At 35.2% G+C, this 22,449-nt stretch overlaps 2 protein-coding genes across 11 annotated transcripts in view; one reads left to right on the top strand and one right to left on the bottom strand.

Moving 5' to 3' along the window:
• Nucleotides 1-12,474, top strand: part of RYR3 (ryanodine receptor 3) — a 190,868-nt gene extending 178,394 nt beyond the window's left edge. For 9 of the 10 annotated variants that reach the window (XM_038139161.1, XM_038139162.1, XM_038139157.1 and 6 more), the window contains 10 exons: nucleotides 1,206-1,248; nucleotides 1,805-1,932; nucleotides 2,838-2,898; nucleotides 3,736-3,882; nucleotides 5,533-5,667; nucleotides 7,653-7,809; nucleotides 8,866-8,930; nucleotides 9,034-9,134; nucleotides 10,692-10,743; nucleotides 11,544-12,474. In XM_038139161.1, coding sequence (XP_037995089.1) covers nucleotides 1,206-1,248; nucleotides 1,805-1,932; nucleotides 2,838-2,898; nucleotides 3,736-3,882; nucleotides 5,533-5,667; nucleotides 7,653-7,809; nucleotides 8,866-8,930; nucleotides 9,034-9,134; nucleotides 10,692-10,743; nucleotides 11,544-11,639 — 985 coding nt within the window. In that variant the 3' untranslated portion in view covers nucleotides 11,640-12,474. The remainder of the gene's footprint in view (nucleotides 1-1,205; nucleotides 1,249-1,804; nucleotides 1,933-2,837; nucleotides 2,899-3,735; nucleotides 3,883-5,532; nucleotides 5,668-7,652; nucleotides 7,810-8,865; nucleotides 8,931-9,033; nucleotides 9,135-10,691; nucleotides 10,744-11,543) is intronic. The other variant, XM_038139158.1, reaches the window with a different exon arrangement.
• Nucleotides 12,475-12,550: 76 nt separating this feature from the next.
• Nucleotides 12,551-22,449, bottom strand: part of AVEN (apoptosis and caspase activation inhibitor) — an 85,974-nt gene continuing 76,075 nt past the window's right edge. Inside the window, exons 3-6 of the mRNA XM_038139171.1 lie at nucleotides 19,019-19,089; nucleotides 15,500-15,595; nucleotides 13,610-13,970; nucleotides 12,551-12,998 (exon numbers count right to left, since the gene is read on the bottom strand). Coding sequence (XP_037995099.1) covers nucleotides 12,880-12,998; nucleotides 13,610-13,970; nucleotides 15,500-15,595; nucleotides 19,019-19,089 — 647 coding nt within the window. The 3' untranslated portion in view covers nucleotides 12,551-12,879. The remainder of the gene's footprint in view (nucleotides 12,999-13,609; nucleotides 13,971-15,499; nucleotides 15,596-19,018; nucleotides 19,090-22,449) is intronic.

Genomic DNA, 22,449 nt, shown 5'->3' with positions numbered 1-22,449 from the left:
TAATCCTTCCCTCTAATGTTAACTGAGTCTAGAGGTTTAGTGCCAGTAGTGTACAATCAGAATAACCACTGCTGGAGGGTACCCAGTGTTCTGCATAAACTGAAATGTGCTTTCTATAATGGGAAAAAAGTAATTAAAAGTGCGAAAGATAACAAATTATTTGAGTTTTTTGTAAAAGACATAGACACAAGCTGGCTATGCTACGACATATTTTGCTTAAAAGCCTGAGAAACCAAGCAAAAAGTAATACAGAGCATTGGACTATAATATACCATCCATTTGAGTCACTAGAAGCATTTGCCATTATCTGGATTAATTTAATTCAGAATTCCAATTCAGAAAGGTAATAGTTGGAGCATAGTCATTGGGAAGTTTGCCTCACATCCCAGCAGAATATTGTTGTGGAATCTCATTTTTCTTGTGCTAGCATTTACTTTATTTTACCAATAATATCCTTTAGTTAAAGTAGTTATTTTTTCTCTTTCACATTCCTGCATATTTTCTTAACTCAGTGTTATTTCCAGGAAATAAGGAGAGAAAAATCTTAAATTTTGTAATGTTTCCTGCTAACTGGCATTCCTCAAAATGGGTATAATAGACAGTAAGATCATTAGAATGAGCAGTTCCAGGATACTGCTATATATATATATATTTGCTATATATTGGCAAATGATCTTGAATTTTCTTGGCAAGTTAAAGATTTTTATATATTCTGTTGGCAAACAGTCGACGGGTTCTCAAGTGTTCAGCCTCTGTTCGAAATATAATCCAATGAAATAAAAAATTATTTATCCTTTAAGATTCTCTTATTTTTCTCTGAAAATCATTGTCTGGTTTGATTTTTATGGCTAGGCATGATAAAGTATTTATTTAGTAGATGAATGACATTACAGTGACTAACCTGCTACTATGGAATTGTCAGGCTTATCAGGTGATAGTATTTAACCTGCTGACCTTTTGTAGCCAGTCATATTTGTGAATGGGAAAAACAAAGGGGGTTTGGAGGGGGAAGATTATATTGCAGCAAATTATGATTAATAACAGCTGTTGTCCCCATGAAAAGAAATCATTCTCCTAATTTGAAGTGAGTGAAAAAAATTTGCAATGATCAGGAACATGGCATTTTCTCTTTTTTTCTTTGGTTTTTTTTTTTCCTTTTCCTAATAAGTTTAATAACTTGAAATATCTTTGCTTTATCTATGTAGGTCCTTCCCTAACAATTACTGGGACAAATTTGTGAAACGGAAGGTAGGCTTTTTATATTTCTATTATGTTTTTCAGAGCAATAATCTACTATTTGATTAATTTGGATATCTGTATTGCTTCTGTACACATAAATACAGAAATAACAGAGAAGTGGAATTTTTTTTAAGGAAGTCATTGTGTTAAATGTCTCAGTGAACAGGCAGCTGTGGCGTAGGTGGGAGGAGGGAGGAAGACAGAAGGCTGTGGTTTCCTTCCTAGACTCAGACATTTGAAATAACTTTGTGCTGTCAATCAGCCCAAAGCAGGTCTAATTTGCCATCATTGTCATCTTTAGGATACAAAGCCCCCTCATTGCCCTAAAAAAAGAAAAACATGCCAGCTTAAATGACAGAAAATTATACATGAGCTTTCAGATAATAGCCTTTAATGCTTCTATTTTTCTTTTTTATGCTCCCCTGGTTTCCTGGGAGTTCTTACTGTTCTAGTAGTGCTAATTGTGAAGGACTTATTTTTTAATTCCTGAAAACTACTGGTCTAGAGTAGACGAATGTCACTGAGGAGTTTCTGTGAGCAAAAGCTTCCCTTTTTCCCTTTCTAGGTTATTAACAAGTATGGAGACTTATATGGAGCAGAGCGCATTGCAGAACTTCTGGGTTTGGAGAAAAGTGCCCTTGATTTTAGTCCAGTGGAAGAGAGCGAACCAGAAGAGGCATCTCTTGTGTCATGGTACGACTTCTGAGTTTCACAGAAAAATTATGTGTTGGAATAACTTCATCATCAAAGATAAAAATGGATTTCATTTTGAAACTGTTGAGATGTTTTCCTCAACATGGAAAATTAGAATGGATGAATCTTACTAGTGTGAAAGTAAAATAAAATAGCTTTTTTTTTGTTCTAAAACACAGTTGTGTTAAAAAAGTAAGAAAAAAAATCAGCGAATTTATACTGACTGATATATTTGGCCACTATTTCATTTTAAACAATAAAATTAATGCAGCATTTTTAAGGTCTTACAACAAAGTTTATAAACCAGTGGAGTGAAAAACTGATAATACCTAGATAACAGGTGGCTAGCACAGATTCAGAGATGTTTTCCTGACTTAGTCAGTCAAGATGAGAGCTTGAATGTGTCACAGTTCCAAGTGATTTATGCTCCTACAAGACTTGATTTCCTCAATATGTAAGATGTACAAGAAAGATTTCCCTTTTCCTGCCATCCAATGGCTAATAAAATATTTAGAACATTGTAGAAGGCATTACCCTTTCTCTTGGTTATTCTGGGAATGTTTTTCACTAGACAGAACACTTACCTCTTAAATTTAAGCAATCTGTGTTCCACATTTCACTACTTTTGGCACAGATCTTAAGTTTTTAAGTCTGGAATACCAAAGTAGCATTCTTCCTGAAATTGTTACATCAGTTTTGTTGGTTTAGAAACTCTTTATCATGCTCAGAATTAATGAATGCTCTGAAAAATGAAGTGCCCGGATCATTCAAAAAATGAACAATTAATCTGTATCACTACCTTCAGAAAAAAAAAGTTAAGTGCCACAACTAGTTTGCTGCTTATAAATACAGAATTCAATACTTATTTTTGATATTCATGCATTTCAAAAATTTTTATTTCTTAGGCTAAGCTCCATTGATACAAAGTACCACATTTGGAAGCTTGGAGTTGTTTTCACTGATAATGTGAGTATATTAGCCTAGATGAATATGCTTTGATTTACTCTAAACATGTATGTCCTCCACCATCTGCTTTTATATTCAATAAACATACATAAATAATATTGCATTACAGAGCCATTTAAAAATTTTTTTTTCTGTCTTGTGATTAGACTAAAGAATGTTTTACTCAGAATTATACATAGCACATTATAGATGGTTATAACTGCTATTATAGTACATTATTTATTAAATTAATGGTTTAGAAGGTAGTTAAATAATTATTGTTACTTGCCCATATCAGTAACAGACCTCTTCAGTTCAACCTCAAGCAGTAACCCTGGGAAGCGTTCCCATTCAAGTAAAAAATCTACACACACCCCTCGGGGTGCTAGAAAACCCTGACATTAAAAAGTGAGACTGAGTTTTTACAATATAAACTGATTGAATGGAATTCACATGTTCCCAGGCTAGTCATGTTAGCTCAATAGAGCACTATTAATCTTAAAATAAGTTATTACTACTACCAATCATTGGTTGCTCTAGGAGGAAACACCTGCCTTCCACATCCCTGCTAGTGCCAGTAGCTGCCAGGATACACAGGTTTTTCACATCCTTGTGATGTCTGGTTTTGGGGTTTTTGAGTGAGGCTGGTCTCAGCATTTTTTAAAAGCAAAAGCAGTGTGACATCCCACTCCATCACTGGTAATTTTCAAAAGCTGGGTGAAGTGTCAGCTGTTTAATCCCTACACAGGCAAAGTGTCCTACTACAACAACTTGAGTGACTTCAAAATGCTACATTCTGGATCCAATAATGCACATCAGCAACTGTTAACCCTCTGCCACTTTTCACTTTCTCTGCAGTCATTTTTATACTTAGCTTGGTACACAACTATGTCTATCCTTGGGCACTACAACAACTTCTTCTTTGCTGCTCATCTGCTGGATATTGCTATGGGTTTTAAGACATTGCGAACTATTTTGTCTTCAGTCACTCACAATGGCAAACAGGTTAGTGCTACATGAAAAGGTTTGAAATTAAAACCACTTTGTAAAAGTAATAAAAAAAGTTTTGTTGTAAAGGAAATATCGGAATGCAATTAATTTTTATGATGATAGGATTGATCATATCTTCTGCAGCACACTTAACACATGCTAAACCCTATGAAATAACAATCTCGACCCAACAAGTGATGACAGAAAAGAAGTGTTGTACACCATAGAAAACACACCATTTTAGAAAAATATAATATGAATTACTACCTAACCAGCTCATTCTATATTCTCAATGATGAGCTGATTGGTGATAAATATTAAGAATACACAATCTCTCCTTAGCAGTAATAATGATCTGGGCACTGAGATTTCAATACCAGGCTAATAAGAATGTGCTTAAAGGTGTGGGTATTCTGCACTATGGAATATGCTTCTATGGCACTTTGTCATGCAAAAATCAATCAATGCAAAAATTGTTAAAATTTCTGCTGGGAAGCATCCTCTGATAGCCAAAGAACCTGTGTTCATAGCTAGCATAACAACAAAAACCAAGCTTTACAGTTACTTTTAAACTCACATTTAAGAAATCTAAATTCCCCAAAATATAATTTCAAACATACACATTCCATTCCTTCTCAAATGCAGTAATGTATACTCTAAGCCCACACCTATGCCCAGCTAGATTTGTCAAAACATTTTATACCACATGATTTTTTGGAACGGGCATAAAAATATACCCACACAAGGTGATAACGTGTTATCATCACACAAACAAATGAAATCTCTGGTTTTATACTATTCATTTTACTTCAGGATGACCAACTTCATATTAGTTTTAATGATTGCAATTCCTTATGAATTTTTTTAAAATGTAATAGGCAAAACTGAGCACAGTTGACAAAACTGTTTTAACTCAAGACTGTGGCCTTTACATTCTTAACAAGCAATGAATAATTTTTCTAATCTTGTTGCTTTTCTGGTGAGTAAATATGAACACTGAAAGATAGCTGCAGATTTCTGGATTGAAATGTTCATTTTCGGAGCATGCTGACAGATCTACAGATAGTGATAATTGATCAGCTTGTCCTTCAATACTCTTACATTTCTTTTAAAAGAGTAAATCCTGGTTGCTGCATTTTTTAAAATATGTAGCTTTGAGTAAACTCCTCTCCAGAGCTGCATCTTCTAACACCAACTTCAACAGACAATATAATCTAGTCTCATTAACTGCTAAACTTTTTCACCTAATGATTTTATTTCCTTATAGGCAGGACCTGGAAATTACTTGCTCTTATCTAAAAATTTTTCTCTCCACTTTAGCAATGGCTTTGCTTAACAGCTTTGGAAGAGAAAATAGACTATGATAAGTCTTTATAGGTCCTAATAAGTCCCATTTGAAATTGTCAAATTGTCTAAAGGGTTTTATTTTTATTATTTAATTTTTATTGTCTCTCCAGTGTTTTAAGTTAGTATAATTAAAATTTTAATCTAAAGAGTGTAAAAAATTGCTCTGGTGATACACACGTAACTGCTGTCTTTAGTTTCCTTATTGGGAAGGGTATAATATGACTAATTTTCAATATTTAAGGCAATGCACCAAGCCAGCATGTCTCTTCTGATAAAATGATATTGAAACCTATTTTCATGCCATGTCTCCATACGCAGCTTGTGCTTACTGTGGGACTCCTGGCTGTTGTAGTGTACCTTTACACTGTGGTGGCTTTCAACTTCTTCCGCAAATTCTACAACAAAAGTGAAGATGAAGATGAACCAGACATGAAGTGTGACGACATGATGACGGTAACTAAAACATCACCATGTGCCTCAAATATCATCCTGAATTTTCAAATGGATAATTTAGACAGAATGATGAGTAAGGAGGGATGTGTTTGTCATTAAATCCATTGGGTTCTTCTTGATACATGCCATTTTGGAAATACGAATAGTCTTGAAATTCCCTCTGCATTCTCCAGTGTTCTAAACTCAACAGCAAATAGATGACACATAGCAAGGTAGTCTGAATTTTTCTCCTAAAAACTGTGGTTTATGATGTGCCACAATGCTTTTACAGCTGAGGATGGCAAACCCTCAAAGTGAAAAAGGAATTTCTGGACTAACTGGTCAGAGCTTCAACAAGAAGCTGTGTTGTCACAACAAAGAAGCCCCATTTGTTCCCAATATTAGCAAGTGTCCAAGCTCTTCCTGTCCTTATTTAGGTTATATGAATTATGGGATGTTATTAGCACCAGTTATAAAAGCCTGCTCCAAAATTACAATTAGTAATTTAATCATGAAGAAAGAAGTCAAGATTTAGAATGCAGAAATTACAACTTATTATGGGTGATAATCTTAATGACACCAATTTACAATCTGATTTCTACTCATCACCACTGAATGTTATTTCTGTCAAAATAGCACATACTCTACAGATATATATTAATGTACAAAGAGGATTTGATTTTCTTACTGTATACGGGAAACACAAATTCAGGTATTAAAAATGCAATATTCTGAGTTTGGGGCCAGCCGATGTCTCCCACGGAACAGAAACTTTCTGCCTTGCATTTTACACCAGAGATAGAATAAAATACCTCAGAACAGAAGTGTATCATTGACTTCACAGAATGATCCTCCCTATTCTTGAACTTTCTTTTAAATACTCAGTGCAGGTTAGACACACAAATTACAGAAATTATGAAACCTGCCCAAACTTTGTGAGCTGAATACTATGGTTTGGTCATAAAACAGGTGTAGGAATAATTAGAATAATGAAACTATGCTACATTTTAAACCACTCTATTGAGGTATATCAATTCTTAGCTACATTTCTAAGTATTATTAAACTAGTACTAGCATCTTATATCCTCAGTAAAACTGTATTATAAAAATGGATGCATAGCTCTGTTTAGTGTTGGCTAATGCCAGGTTTTATACTCATTATCTAACACCCTGATGTCTAATGTGACTCCAGAAAACTGGCTGTGGTTAGAGACTGAGATTGGTTTTAACCCACACTGTGTGGCTGAAGGTAGTTTGAAAGACTCAGTAGCGAATCATACAGGAACATCAGTAGTTTATCACTCCGGCAGAAGACTCCATTCCAAAATACTTACAGAGCTTAAATATACAGAATATTAAAGATTTTTTGATTAAGATTTATATATTTAAAGATATGACAATACTTTTGTAAAGTGATTTCTTCTGCATTGCATGGAACATAGGTAGTTTCACAGATCACAACTAATTTACAATATAATAAATCAGACATCTATAATTAATTAATATAGAAACCTACAACCAGCTAGATTTGCTTGTTGTGAACATCTCACTATTTATTTTATGGCAATATTTCCCACATTTCTAAACTTCACTGCAAGACTTTAAAAGATGTCGTCTTCTTACTCAGAGCAAGATAGAACCTTAGAAATCAATATAAGGAGTGGAATATAGTTGAACACAGTAAAAAATACAAGAAAAATACCCCAAAATAGTCTCAGTCTGAAAGTAAGACCCAGTGAGTGAGGAGCAGGTAACAGCTGATGCTGACTCCCCCTCTTAGTAAGTGTACCTGAAGGTGGAATCACAATAGTTAAGACAGTAACAGATTTTTGGTGCAGTGTGTTTGATACATGAGGAATGATATTATGCATTCTTGTTACTATTTGTTTGTTTCTTAAATTGTCAAGAGAATTAGCAGAGCGGAATAATTTTTTAAAAAGAGGAAAAAAACCCCAAAAGAATAGTTCATGGTAAATGTATCTGTAATTTTCCTATCTCTTTTTTAGTGTTACCTGTTCCACATGTATGTGGGTGTAAGAGCTGGTGGTGGCATTGGAGATGAAATTGAGGATCCTGCTGGAGACCCTTATGAAATGTACCGAATTGTCTTTGACATCACATTTTTCTTCTTTGTCATTGTTATCCTACTGGCCATTATTCAAGGTATCATCACTTACCTTAGTCGACATTGTTCAAATTAATTCATCATTGAAAACCATATTTATGTTTGAGGTAAATTTAGCAGTATTGCTGTAAAGACTTATTCCTGAGTTTATAAAATCATTAATTCTGAAAGTAATAATTTTAAATTAATTCATACATAATATGCCTTTTCCCAAGTACTACACAAAGTCAAAGCACAAGGAATGTAACTTACATGGATTGCAGTCTTTATGAACACTTTTGTAACCAGCAATAATGAACCTTGTGCATGATATGTTCTCCTATACTAAGCATTTAAACTTGGGAGAGCCTTGCTGAAGACACTCCTCACTTTCAGCCTGGAATCACCACAGCTGACTGGGGAATGAAGACATTCCAGTTGGAAAGGGTAAATGACATGGAGAAAGTCACCATGGCCACATAGCCATGTTCTCCTTTCTTTAGAGGCTGATTTGCAGTTTCAATTGGTTTGCAGTTGTGGTTTACAGCAAACAAGACCCCTCTTGGTGATGGGCAGCATTCAACACTCCTTGCATAAACTTTTCTAAGGCTGTTTGGAAAAAAACGCACTGTTTTATGGCAACCTGGTGGCAAAGAAAAAAATATAGCACATCTATACTGAGAAAAAGTTGCAAACGTCACAGTCTCCAAAATGATACAATAATTTTCTTAAAACACTGATAGTGGAGGAATAATGCTTCAAAGGTGAAACAGACTCACAAACTGTCCAAGGCAGGCTGGGGGGGCAGAGCTGCCTATGTTGAAAAATACTAGGGATGTAAGAGTTTATTGAGAAGGAGAGTGAAAAATAATTTAATTTATGGTAAAAAAAGAGATGAGTTTGTGTAAGGTTAAACAAACTTATAAATAATAATATTAGTAATATATTAATAAATAATTTAATTTATTTATAAAAAAGCACAAAAAGTCTTTCCACTCTCAAGATTGTGCCTGTATGTATAAGTACACTAAATTCTAGACACTGGAGGACTGACATTACTTGCAATATGAATATTGCTAAGTACTGAAGTGTTGCTACTTTTCTATTTGAAACAGGTCTGATTATTGATGCTTTTGGTGAATTAAGAGACCAGCAAGAACAAGTGAGGGAAGACATGGAGGTAGGAAGCACATTACATTTTTCATTGCTCTAGTTCACCTAGATTGTCACCAATTAGTGTTTGTGAGTTAAAATTCATCTGTAACCACAACTTTTGCTTTCAGACCAAATGCTTTATTTGTGGAATCGGCAACGACTACTTTGACACAACTCCACATGGCTTTGAAACACATACTTTGCAAGAACACAACTTGGCAAACTACCTGTAAGTACATTTTACAATTGGAATTATGATAAAGAGACCTTTCATATGTAGTGTCATTTAGGTACACACATTGCAGAAAATCCCAAGTCAGAATTCTACAAAACTGAGGAATATTTCCTCTCCTTTAGGGTCTCCCCTCCTCTATTCCACACTGATGGTTACCTTCAAGGTGCTCACCTTACACATGAGGTAACTTAGTATTATGAGACCAGAAAGCTCATCAACTCCTTATTCTGCTGGGAGGAAAGCCAGATATGAGGAAGGACAGGGGACAGTTTAATAAGATGCTTTAGTGTGGAAGTTTTGGTTGTGACTTCTGGTGGCTTGGTAATGCTGATGAGACCATAGAAAACTGGCTTTAATTTTAAAAAAAGCAAACCCAAACCAAAACAAAGCAAATAAAGGCACTTGTAGAAATTTCTTCAAAGATAAGCTCCAGAAAATAATTAACTCAATTCCTATAGTTCTTTAGTGACAGTGGAGCATTTTGAAACCTTGAAGCACTCAGGAGCTGTACATGTTTAGACTATACCAAACTCCCAAGAGAGTTCTCTTCCACTTTCATTAGTAAATGAGGATATTAGTATTTCATTAGTAAGAGGATATTAAAAAAGTTATTCTTGTTGCATTAGTGACTCATACAACAAAGATAATTAATTATACAAGCACTGCACCAGTAGAATGAAAGGAGAAGCTGTTGAAATTTTATAGCAGTCTGGCTTTGGAATACTGCATCTGAACTTCTTTTTAATTTAAAGAAGTTTAAAAAAAATCAATTGCTTAATGTGATTCAAATTTATATTAATATCCATAGTTTTACTAATCTACTAATCTTTTCTTACTGTATCCAATTGCTTAGTTGTTATATGGGAACCTCTAACTCACCAAAAATTAAAAACGGCCATTTCCTTCATAATAGAATACATAGTGAACAATCTTTTTATGCAGGTTACCATTTCATTAGACAACTGTTAAAATCAGTGTACTTTCCTTCCTTCACAATGAAAGCACATAGCCTCATTCCAAATTCACTGCACCAAAACTGACCAACCATGACTAGTATTGCCTCTAAACAGACCACAGTTGACTCCATACAGTCTTCCTAATTAGTTGAAGCTCTCAACATTTGACTGAGCTCAGGTGCTGGGGAAGGATAGGCTCAGCCTATGAGCAGCAGTGCTCAGAACTCCTGGTGCAGCTCAGTATTTACCACACTTCTCATGCAGTAGCCATAGTAACCTCTTCCAAGGTGACATGTTGGAGCATATGTGCTCAGCATTTGGCATATGTCTAATTCAGGTATTGCTCCTCACACTGAAACTAAGGAAATGCTAAACTGCATTTTTCTACTTCTACAGATTTTTTTATCTGGTAGCACTTTCACAGGAGACATGCTTCAGGACAGAATTTTCTCCCTTAAATTAAGCACTTTAGATGCCTAGTAGTGTCATTGCTTTGCTGGTTGGCATAAACTTCCTCACATACTCCAGACGAGAAAAGGTCAGGCAGAGGTATCATGCTTCCTCCATTAATACCCACTTCATGTGCTTGTTTCAGGTTCTTCTTAATGTATCTAATTAACAAGGATGAAACTGAACATACTGGCCAGGTGAGTAGAAAATAAAACTTAAGAAACCATTAAGCTTGTATTTCAACACTTTTATCTTCTCAAGCCTTGTAGCTGTGTACCAGCAGGTGGAACTGATGTACCACTGAGAAGTGTGGATGATGCCATTCTCCCCAAGAGGCTACTGCCAGTGAAAAAGAAGGGTTAAAACAAAAAGGAGGGGAGGAATGCTGCACTGTGCTATTTCACCCAGCAGTGAACTTTGTCAGAAGCCAGTTAGTAGTAATCTTACTGTCATCTCATCTCTGAAAAGAAAATCTCAAATGCACCAGGTGTAGTTTATTCCCAAGAGGCTTAAGTAGTTAAGCTACTATATTGATAGTCAAATTTTATATATTTGTGTAGATAGGTAGATATTTGGGTGACCATATATTACAATTGTTAGGCCCTAAAGGTAAATAAATAAGAAAATAACTAGAACTTAATTATATCTTCTCACTAATAAGAAGCTCTTAGGCAAACGCTATAGAAGTACCTTTGTTTTCCATTCAAAGCAGAACACATTTGCTTATATACAGATTTGTCAACAGGTTTGCTCTGATATAAATGGAGTGATTAATTTATACTTTGATATTTTACTAATGGAACTTAAATTTCAGTAGTACTGAATTAAGAGAAGTATAAAACTCTTATAAACATTATTGAGTTACAATATTTTGAGTTCTAGTGCCTATAAATTCTACTCCATATTATCAGGCACAGTTTGTGGTTATTGTTAAAATTTTGCCTACAGCTCTAACTGCACAGTGACTGGTAAAATAAATACTCTTTCTCATTTTCAGGAATCATTTGTGTGGAAGATGTACCAAGAAAGATGTTGGGATTTCTTCCCGGCAGGGGACTGCTTCCGAAAACAGTATGAGGATCAACTTGGCTAATATCACAAAAGAAATTATTTATTCATGAACTGCTAAGATCCAGTATACAAAAAAAAAAAATCTGTTATTTTCACAGCATAATTTCACAGCTTGTATTTGCTTTAAATGTCTTCAAAGTTCAAGACACACATAAAATTTGACACTACTTCAGAGGCTTTTTCTACCTACCACATATGAAACAGGTCTTTTGTTGGAATTTTAATTAGCAAAAACTATGCCAGATTAACTTAAGCCTTGCAGTTCAAACATGGCCTAAACGTATAACAACTTTTTAACTACATCATTAACCTGGTGTTTGGCAGTACAGTTGAAAGGGCTCAAAGGCATCTTAATTGCACATCTGACATGGAAGAACTTGAACATCAGAGACTGTACCTCAGAAAAAATAGTTCAACCAACTGCTGTCCAGTTTTTCCCCACAGTATTTGCTAGTGAATGTATTAAGATACAGTTTGAAAAGCTTTAAGCAGTTAAAAAGAAATCATTTTCAAACACTTTGGCAACCTTGAAACATTAAAGTGCCTTAAAACCTCTGTAGACATAGCTATGCAAACTTTTTGTTAGTGTTCTAGATGAACAGACCCATTAACTGTATTGCTTTTCTGTCTTTCTGTATCAAATTGCACTTAAAGTTTGTTTATATACTACCTTCAATAACAGCTTATTAGATGCTGCTGTTAAAAGACATACACTGTATCAAAATGAACACAATTTAAATCTTAGGCCCAAATAAAACAATGCTCTACTGTCACTTGCAAGTAGAAGTTGCTAGGATTATGCTTTTTTTTTCCTTCTAATAAAAAGTGCCCACTGCAATAAAGTATTATAAACCAAATATAACTGCTGCTGTCATCTTTCCCATTTTTCTAGAATTAGGAATTTTTTGACAATGGTAAGTAAAAACACATATATTCATTGATCATCCACAGCTTTATTTTAAGGACTATATAGACCAAGTACAAGCTGAAATAACTGTTCTATTTCTGCAATGTAGCCTGCTTCTTTAGCAAAGAGAACTTTGACTTCATCACAAATTTTAGACCTTTCTAATAATACCATTAGTCTTCAACAATTTTCAATCTTACCTAAATTCATTTTGGTTGCACAAAATTTTAAGTGCCAGCAAAGAAAAACAGGCATTTGACATACAGAAAAAGGAAATAACAAGGAGAATAAGAAAGATTCAAGTTTCTACATAATGTTTGCTATATTCAATTATTCATATGAGGAAATTTGAGCTTCAGGCAATCATGCTGTCCAGCCAATCTTCAAGCTCTTCTTCAGTAATATCTTTAGATGTACTTTGCTGCTGCTGTGATGATGTGCTCTTCTCTTCAGGCATACTTACTTTTAAAGGCTCTAGAGAAGCAAAAACAAGTAGACTGAAAATCCGGAAGCCAATCCATACTACCTCTGTCCTGCATCATTTTGCTTTCAATGCAGAACTGACTGTATTTAAACACAGTATCTCCTTGAAGAACAGCAAGTCATAGCCCAAAAACAGTTTCCATGCTAAACTTCATTTTGTAAAATCAATGCTAGTAAAGTTTGAAAGTAGCATTTAGGAGAAGCCATCAGACATAGCTGTCAATTCTTCTGTACACTATTAGCACAGTGAACCAAAGGTTGACGAAGTTACACAAATACTTTATCTTCCCTGCAATAAAATTCTCTAGCAGTACACTTTTTTTTTTAATTTAAATTTTTGCTAAATCATAAGCCAAATGCTCTTTTGCAGAAGAATTTCACTTAATGTTTAGAGTGAACTGACAATGGTGAAACTTCGGGTTAGTGAGGAGCTAAAACTGAAAATGAACAAAAGGGTCAGAACACAGCCCCAGATAAATGAAATGCAGTCTGACAGAAATTATGACAGCTGCACTGTTGACTGGCTAATCAAAAATTCAAAAACATCACCAAAACAGAGAGCAATGGAAATTAAATAAGGTCATGCTGGGGAGAAAACTTACCGTTTTCCTTACAATCCATTTTCAACTCTTTCTCAGTTGATATGCTGCTGGATAATGTACCTGACGCAGGTCTATTTTCTGTATTAACGGGAGCCTCTAGATTCAGGAGAAGATCTAGTTCTTCATCCAAATGGTCAGTGTCTTGATTTGATAGTGGATGGATTCTTTGAAATGATTCTCTTGCATTTGCCAGAGAGCCATTTTTACTTCCAGGTTCTGACAGAGCAACAGAATTACCAACAGGATGGGAGACCAGCCCGGTTTCACTTTGAGCCAGAGACTGTCGGAACAGCTGCTCTCTCTTCTTCCCATCTTCAAAAATTTTAGATTTCATCTGTGGGATCTCTAGAGGTGTTGATGCCTATGAGTACAAGAAAGGACTTGAGTCCTTATAATGATTATCTATTATTACTCTTCTGTCTAATTTGGATTATAATTCATACTTGCTATACTTGATCACTTAAGAAGGTACAGGAAATTTGAGCAGAATCGAATTCAGAAGTAAAAGGAAACTAAAATTATCTTGATACTTTTGCAAAAGCAAATGCAAAATACAAACTCCTTTTATCCCTTATTACAGAATATGAGATTGTATGCTAACACTTGCACTGACAGAATCATAAAATGGTTTGGTTTGGAAGGGACCTTAAAGATTATGTGTTCTAAACTGCCTGCCACAGGCAGGGAACTTTCCAGTAATCCAGATTGCTCAAAGCCTCATCCAACTTGGCATTGAACACTTCCAGGGAGAGGTGGTCCATGGCTTCTCGAGGAAAGCTGTTCCACTGCCTCACCACTCTTAAAGTCAAGAACTTCTTGAAATCTAATCTAAACCAACCCTCCTTCAGCTTAAAGCTATTTCCTTTGTTGTTATCTATACATGCCCATGTGAAAAGTAACTCTCCAGCTCTGCTCTGTAGGTACTGGAAGGTGCTAAAGGTCTCTGGCACCTTCTGTTCTCCAGCCTGAAGAGCCCCAACTCTCAGTCTGTCTTCACAGGAGAGGTGCTTCAGCTCTCTGATCAACTTTGTGGCCTTTCTCCACACTTACTCCAGCAGGTCCATGTCTTTCTTGTGCTGGGGACCCCAGAGCTGGATGCAGCTCTCCAGGTGGGATGTCACAAGGGCAGAGCAGACAGTGAGAATCACCTCTCCCAGCCTGGTGGTCAAGTTTCCTTTGAAACTTGGTGCACATTGCTGAGTCATGTTGAGCTTTTCATTCACAAACACCCCCAAAGTCCTTCTCCCTCGGGCTAGTCTTAATCCTTCTGTAAGGGCCATACTTTTCCTTGCTTGGACAAATGGAGCCTTTTAAGAATATTTTTATATCTAAGTCTCACTGGCTCTTCTTCCCTTACATTAGTATTTTCTTTTTCACAGTTTGAATGAACATTATACTAATATTGTTGCTATCCCACCACTGGTGAATAAATGACACTTTCTTCACCTGTACAATTGACAGTTTTACCTAAGGATTGATTCATGGAGAAAAGCACGCTTGCTGATATTAGTTATGTAGAAGATTAAATCACAATTAATATACTTAGCAAGAAGAATGTGAAAGCACTTACAAAATTTTGGTGCAAACTTTTAACAGCTGCTAACAAGAGAAGCAAACACAAAAACAGTGCAATCATTCCATGTCAAACACTCTAATACTCGATCTCAAATCTAATATACTGCACATCCAGACATTTTGTTTAAGGCCAAATAGACACACAAAATGTGTCAATAGAGGGGTATTCTGCATTACATGCCACTTGACACACCCGTCTAAATGAATGCATTTACTTATATAATACATTCTCTTTCTGTTTGAAGACTAATCACTCTTGCACACATTATTTCTCTTAAAATATTTGCATTTTCCTGTGAAATTTCACAGTATTACCTGCACAAGATCAGCAGATAGATTCAGCCTTAGATGTAGAGGCAATTCCTGAAGGGCCTGGACCAAAGACTGGCAGTCAACAGAAAGTGCAGAGAACTGAAACACAATCCAACATGTAGTACACTTGTGAAAAAAAACCCAAAAAACACAACAACCAACCAAACACAAAAACATCCACCAAAACAACTCTCATAATTTTAATTATTACATTCTCCTGTCACATGCATTCAAGAAATCTAATGAAATGCACAACTTAATAGTTTAAAATACACTTTTATGGAGCAGCTTGGCTAAATAATAGCATAAAAACACCTAAAATGCATATAATCACTTAAGGTTAAAAAACAAGATCTAAGAAGAATGCTCCTTAGATAATATCTTGAAATTCCAAAGTCGGAAATAGCTCAGGAAGTTGACAATGGCATAAGAAGCTTTTCCAACTGAAACATCTTTGGAACTGTGAAGCTTTCATGCAATGTGAAATGCCATTATTGAATGAGTTGCCACTATTTCCTAAGCAATCATCCCAGGCAGCTCCTGTGTAGCTAAATTTAATGCCTCAACAGAGGCCTTTTCATACTTCCCCATCTTTTCAAATGTTTTGATACTTCCAAAAGTAACAAAGTATATAGTTACAAACACTTCTAAAATGACACTCGAGAAAGATATGCTACTGCAGTTAAATGAGAACTTATTACTGTGACAGGCATTGAAGTTGCCATTTCTCTTAACCTTTTTTTAAAAAACAAAATCACTCAAAATGGACCAGCAATATTTGTAATTTCTACAGAACAGACCCGATTTCAGTAGTTTTAAAAGAGATTTGAAGCTCAGAGTACAACAGAACATTCTGAACACGTTCACCATGGATAAACTGGCAAAGATAAATCTGATATCCATCACGTATTTTAAAATCTGAGAGCAAAATGCTCAAGTTCAGTCTATGCTTTAAGTCTGTATTTTCATGGAAGTAGAGCAGTTGCTTCCAAATCTCACTTGAAGAGACAAAAATTTGTCCCTCTCAATATGATGTAGACTGGCACAGACATTTAGAAGTCCAAATACTCATAAATTAGGAGAGTTTTGTGACATATCATAAGAGATTTGTCAAAGAAATTCATACTGCTTCCAAAAGCCAGTCAACACCTTTTAACAGGCTTTTAACACCTGCACAGGAAGCAAGAATGTGTTCTGACTGTATATTTGCAAAATTAAAACAAATTTTAAAAAGAGACAATGCAGTTGATTTAACAGCTTCTTGTATCCAAATTCAGCTTCTGGTATCTAGTAATGAGAAAAAAAGGACTAAAAAAATACCAAATGTAAGAATTTTTCTTCTTTACTGAGAACTTCATTTTACAATGGATTAATGATCACCATCAAAGATGACTGACTGGTGAAAGTAACCTTGCGAAGTCTTTAGCAAATAATTCTTGTTGCCCAGCAAAGAACTAGGTGCTCAGAAAATAAAGTTATTTTGACAGATATTAGGGATCAAATGTAGCTTCTGCACAGTTGCAAAAGTCAAGGAAATCGTATAAATCTTGTAACACAAAAAAATTCTAAAAAGTATAATTGAATAACAAATATTTCATTGCATTTTGGAGGAGCTATGTATACTTGCAAAAATATTAACATGAATGAACATTGCAAATGAAGGTAAAAAAGTGGAGATAGGGAAGAGGAGGAAACGTTGAGGATAAAGAAAAAGGGGAATTTTGAGAAATAACATAATAGAAGAAGGAATTTGATGTCTTGGTAGACACTCCTCTAAAAGTGGTGTTGTAATAAAAAGCAAAGGGATAAAAACAGTACTTAATAGATTATGAACACTTCATGGCACACAGCATTATTTGCTCAAAAGAATTGTAGAGGCATACTTTGTGGCCGGAATTGCCATTTTTTATTGAAAAATCCAAATGACTAATAACTGTGCTTTTTCAGTTGCAGACCGTGATATGAATGGGACCATGATTTTTTATTCATTTTATCAATATGCAATGAAGCAAATGCAAACCTAATTTTTGTGAAAATGAAAGACAGTATTTTTAATAAATTGAAATTCTGTTATTGTTGATGTCACTGTAACATTTCCATTCTTTGCCATTGCTTTCTACAAAAGACAGAGGATGAGAAATAGCTAATAATTCTGCAACTAGTTTGATGTCTTTTCTGCTTTATTCTGTTTCCTCATAACCAATTTACTTCAGTTTAAAATTCATAATCCTGTACATAGTATGTAGACAGGCAATGAACTAGAAACAGGCGAGTTAAGAGGCAATGTCTAGGAATTTCACAAATGGTATCTAGGATGAAAACTAGACTTGCATCTGCCTTTCAGGAAAAAGAAAGATGGGTCATAAAAAAAAATGAGATACGAGGTTGAAGATCAGAGACAATGTGAAAAATTAGATAATGCTGTGAAAGCATCTGGGACACGATTCTGGATTAAAATAAGAAATCAAAGGAAGGGTAATGGTGACAACATGTAGCTTCAGTCTGCTCACAATGGCTTTAGCCATTCAGGAATTAATTATTGTGTTCTAATCACCTAAATGCTATAATGAAAATCCTCTGAAGAAATTACAAAGAAATTAATATTTGGCATATTGACACCATCCTGCACACTAGGAACGGAAGAACCGGTAAGAAAAAATAGTCACTGAAAGCCTGTGTTCCACTAAAGAAACAGGTGGTGGTTTAGACAACTGCTGTATTTGGGTTTAGCTCCTCACTTTGACTTTGCAACTCTAAAGTACCTTTAAATACCACTTCCCGGGGAATAATTATTGTAATATTTTAGAAAACAAATAGCAAATCTTTAAAGTTTGAATACATGTGGATGTTACAAGAGACACTCAAGCAGAGTTTCACAGCAATTTTAAGAAAAGCCTGAAATACAAAAGCATATATTTTGCAAAAATTTAGGTGACTGGGACAAGAGTGCAGAGATTGAGACACTTTAAGGTATCCTGATAGAGAAAACAGGAGACTTCTACTGCTACGCTCCTTTTTATTCAAGCATAAAGAATTCATATACAAAAAAATCTAGTTGGTGTCCTAATTATATAGGGCATGACGTTTCAACCAGAGGATATGAACTGTTAATTTGAAGGAACTAGAATGCTTCACAGTCCAATATATGAATATACTCCTACAGATTTTGTTATAGTCATCCTATTAAACACTTCTCTCTTGAATACAGCTGAAAAAGAAAGCATGCCAGTAAAGCAAAGAGACAGCCTTATTTCTCTTCACTGGAGGGCTTTCTTGCTTTCTTATTCTTTCCTCCCAACATAACTTAAAAACCAAGCCTGCGGCTTTGATTAGTCTTCAGTAGGAAAAAAAGGACAAGGCCCAAGGACAAGAGCCTCCAGCATCAGAGAGAAGTTGATAAAAATATACAGAATAAAGAGTGCTATTATTGTATTAAGGATTTGTTGCTGAAGGCACAACTGCCTAGATATTCTGTCCCAGGTGATTATCTATATAAAATAATTAAAATTATAATTCTGTTACCTGCTTATGGCATATACTTTCTTTATCCCATTCTTTCTCGTCAGCAAATCGAAACTGTGTAAAGGAATCTCCTAAGGAAAAAAACCAAAAATATATTTATTTTAAAAAAGAGTAAAAATGTTTTTTTCTGAAGTTTCCAACACCAAAGAACTAAATTCAAGAAATAAATCTCACCTCTTCAAAAATTTTCAATTAATGTTAATGCTGCTTGTATTCACAATATTAAACTTATTTGTGCCAAACCTTTATAGGTCTTTTAATCACTTATTGCAAAACAGCACTAGAAAGGGGCAACAAATACAAAACTGAATGATGAGGTGTTAGGTGCCATGCCAACATGCAAGATTTTTCATTCAAAGGTCCAATTTGGATAACATACTAGGAATACACACAGTATTCACAATGTGAATGTCTTATGTCTTAACAGCTGAAAGTTCTGTAGATAGACTCTCTCTTACCAACATGGAAATATTTCTAAAAATGGATTATAAATATTTTTTTAAATCACTTTGTACAAGACAAATAAAGACTTCCTGTTGTCTGGTAGCTATAGTCTCTCTCTTCCTACTACTCCCTCCTCCAGCACATCATCAGAAAAGGGCACTGAACCCCAAATTACAATTCATATGCAAAAAGGACCGAATTAAAAAGAAGCCCTTAAATAGGATTAATTAAGTTAGATACATAATTACAGAATCTTCTAACCTACCACATTCCTTCGAGCCAGTAGAAACTTTTTCTTACTATAAGGGATAGAGGATTATCCTTTTGCCTGAAATGCAATATTTTTATTGCAGTCCCATGCTGTGTTACAAAAGACAGACCTACAAATTTATTTACTGAAATAAACATGTAAGAACTCCAGTAACTAAAAAAAAAAAAGTAAGGTCTGTTACAGAGGAAACATGAAAGATTAGGGTTGCAAGATGATGGCCAAAGGTACAAAGAGAAAGCTAAGACATTTCTTCCTAGACTCCTAGACTGCAATTTAAGGATAAATACCTTTCAGGAGTTCTATCAGGAGGGAAAAAAAAAAGAACCATGCAGAATTATTACGTGAAGGAGATGAAATTTGAGAATTAGATAGCTACTAAGTTGGTCAAAGGTCTGGAGACCTTTTGACAAAAGGCTGAGTGAGCTGGGCCTGTTCAGTCTCAAGAAGAGATGCCTGAAAGGGGATCTCATCACTGTCTGTAGGTGTCTGAAGGACAGGTGTCAAAATGCTCTCCTTGGTGGTGCCAAGCAACAGGACAAGAGGCAATGGGTAGAAACTGATGCACGGGAAGTTACACCAAAACATGAGGAAGAGCTTCTTTCCTGTGAGCACTGGAACAGGTTGTCCAGGGGGGTTGTGGAGTCTCCCTCACAAGTGATATTCAAGAACCATCTGGACACAATCCTGTGCCATGTGCTCTGGGATGACTCTGCTTGAGCAGGGAGGTTGGGCCAGATGACCCACTGTGGTCCCTTCCAACTTGACCCCTTTTGTGATCATCTGTAAGTCACTGTGATTTGTTTCAGCAGTTGGCTGAGAAGCTACAGCTCTCTCTAAAAGAGAATGAATGCCCTAGAGGAAGTTTTCAATGGCTTTACCAACAATTGATCATCTAGTTTTCATTTGGTTCTTGACATCCTGACTGCCATTCATACCTTTGATGATTCTTAATCATGCTCTTAATCCTGCAGACAAAATCTGAACATATAACCTGCCTTCCTCAAAATGGCTTCTTTTACAATGTCTGCCTGTCCCAAAATGTAGGAGAGTGCAACCTTCCAGCAGTTTTACTCAATAGTGCAAGCATATGTTGGCTTCTATTTAGAAAAAAAAAAAAAAAAGAATAAGCAGCAAAATGGCATAGCAACTGGCTATTTCTTTGCCAAATAGTGAGAAATAAGAGATCTACTCATCCTTCAGGTGGAATTTAAAATTTATTTGCTGTGAATTTTTAATTTTTTTAATAACTAAAGTATACTCCTAGTTCATTGCATTTCATGTATTGTGATCGGGTATGAAAATATAGTCTTATGCTAGTAACACTGAGTACCTGGCACGTCCACCTCATCATTTTCAGAACCATTACAGCAAGAAAGTTACCTTCTCAGCTGAATATTTGTATAAATATTTAAGGCCATTACCATGTCCAGCTTGAATATGTATTTCTTTGTTTTCAATTGTTTTATCTAACATGGCTCGGCAGTATTGTGGGGATATAGAACCTTGCCTGATCAGCTATGTTTTGGTTTACATTCAGCATCTCCAGAGATTACTATTTTGAAAACAACCATTGTCAAACACTACAAGTGCCAATAACTAAAAATAAGCACTGAAATTAACAATTATATATCTAATAAGGTGGCTAATTTTACAAATGTTCAGTTCATACCATAAAAACACCAGGTTCCATGCTTCTTCTAGGGATGCTCAGTAGCGTGGAAAAATAAGACCCTATATCTTTATGCATCTATCTGCACATGCAAACACTTAACTTGAGCACTCACAGCTGTCTCACTACTGACAAAAGCACCTCCCCCTTCATTGCACAAGAGGAAATAAATGCCTCTGTTTCAAAATATCTAGAGTACTGTTAATACATAATAACTAATTCTGAAAATGAAAGAAATACAAATATTAGTCTCCTGATTTTAAAATGGGTATGAAAATGGGCAAATTAATGTTTTAACAGCTTATATTTTAAAGGCTCTATTTAGTTACATTTGCAAACAAGTCCTACCAAAACCAAAATGGTCCTCAAAGTCTTCCTACTACTAGAACTAATGCATAGGTACTTTCTTCCAATATTCCCAAGACTGCTCTAGTTATTGCTCACACTGCATCAAGGAGGAAATAGGTTTCTCTACTCTTTTAAAATAGTAAAATAAAACTAAAGCATTTTGCTTTCAGTATCTGAGAATGACAGAATTATCAGATGTAAACTAGCTAAATCAAACTACTTCATCTGGAAAATCCACTGGGGTCAAGAACTGGTTTATGACTGTCCACACTCACAAAATTGGTAATCACGGATCCTCAGTTTGATATTGTACTGCTGAATTAAAGAGTATGACTTAAACTGCAGTTTAATTGGACTCTAAGTAGACTAACAAAGCATGCCTTTTAAATGGAAAAGCATAACTACAATTCACAGTAGCATATTTAATGCAAATTATGTCAATGAGAATGTTAGTCTAACCAATTATCTTTTCACAAGTTCCTTTGTCCTGAAAATAACCTCCTTTTATTCCATGAATAGTAATCAAACCACTTGCAATAACTCTTGAGTTACTTTCAACATTAAAAAAATACTTTTTTTCTTCAGAATAATTTTTATGTTACTTACAAATATCATTTGGCCTTCAAATACAGAGTAGCTGAAAATAATGCATTCAAGTAAACCTTACACATGGTCTTTGGTAACAGTCACGATAAGCAC

Source organism: Motacilla alba, chromosome 5, assembly GCF_015832195.1.
Source record: "Motacilla alba alba isolate MOTALB_02 chromosome 5, Motacilla_alba_V1.0_pri, whole genome shotgun sequence".
NCBI lineage: Eukaryota > Metazoa > Chordata > Aves > Passeriformes > Motacillidae > Motacilla > Motacilla alba.
This window is presented reverse-complemented; position numbering and strand designations above follow the sequence as displayed.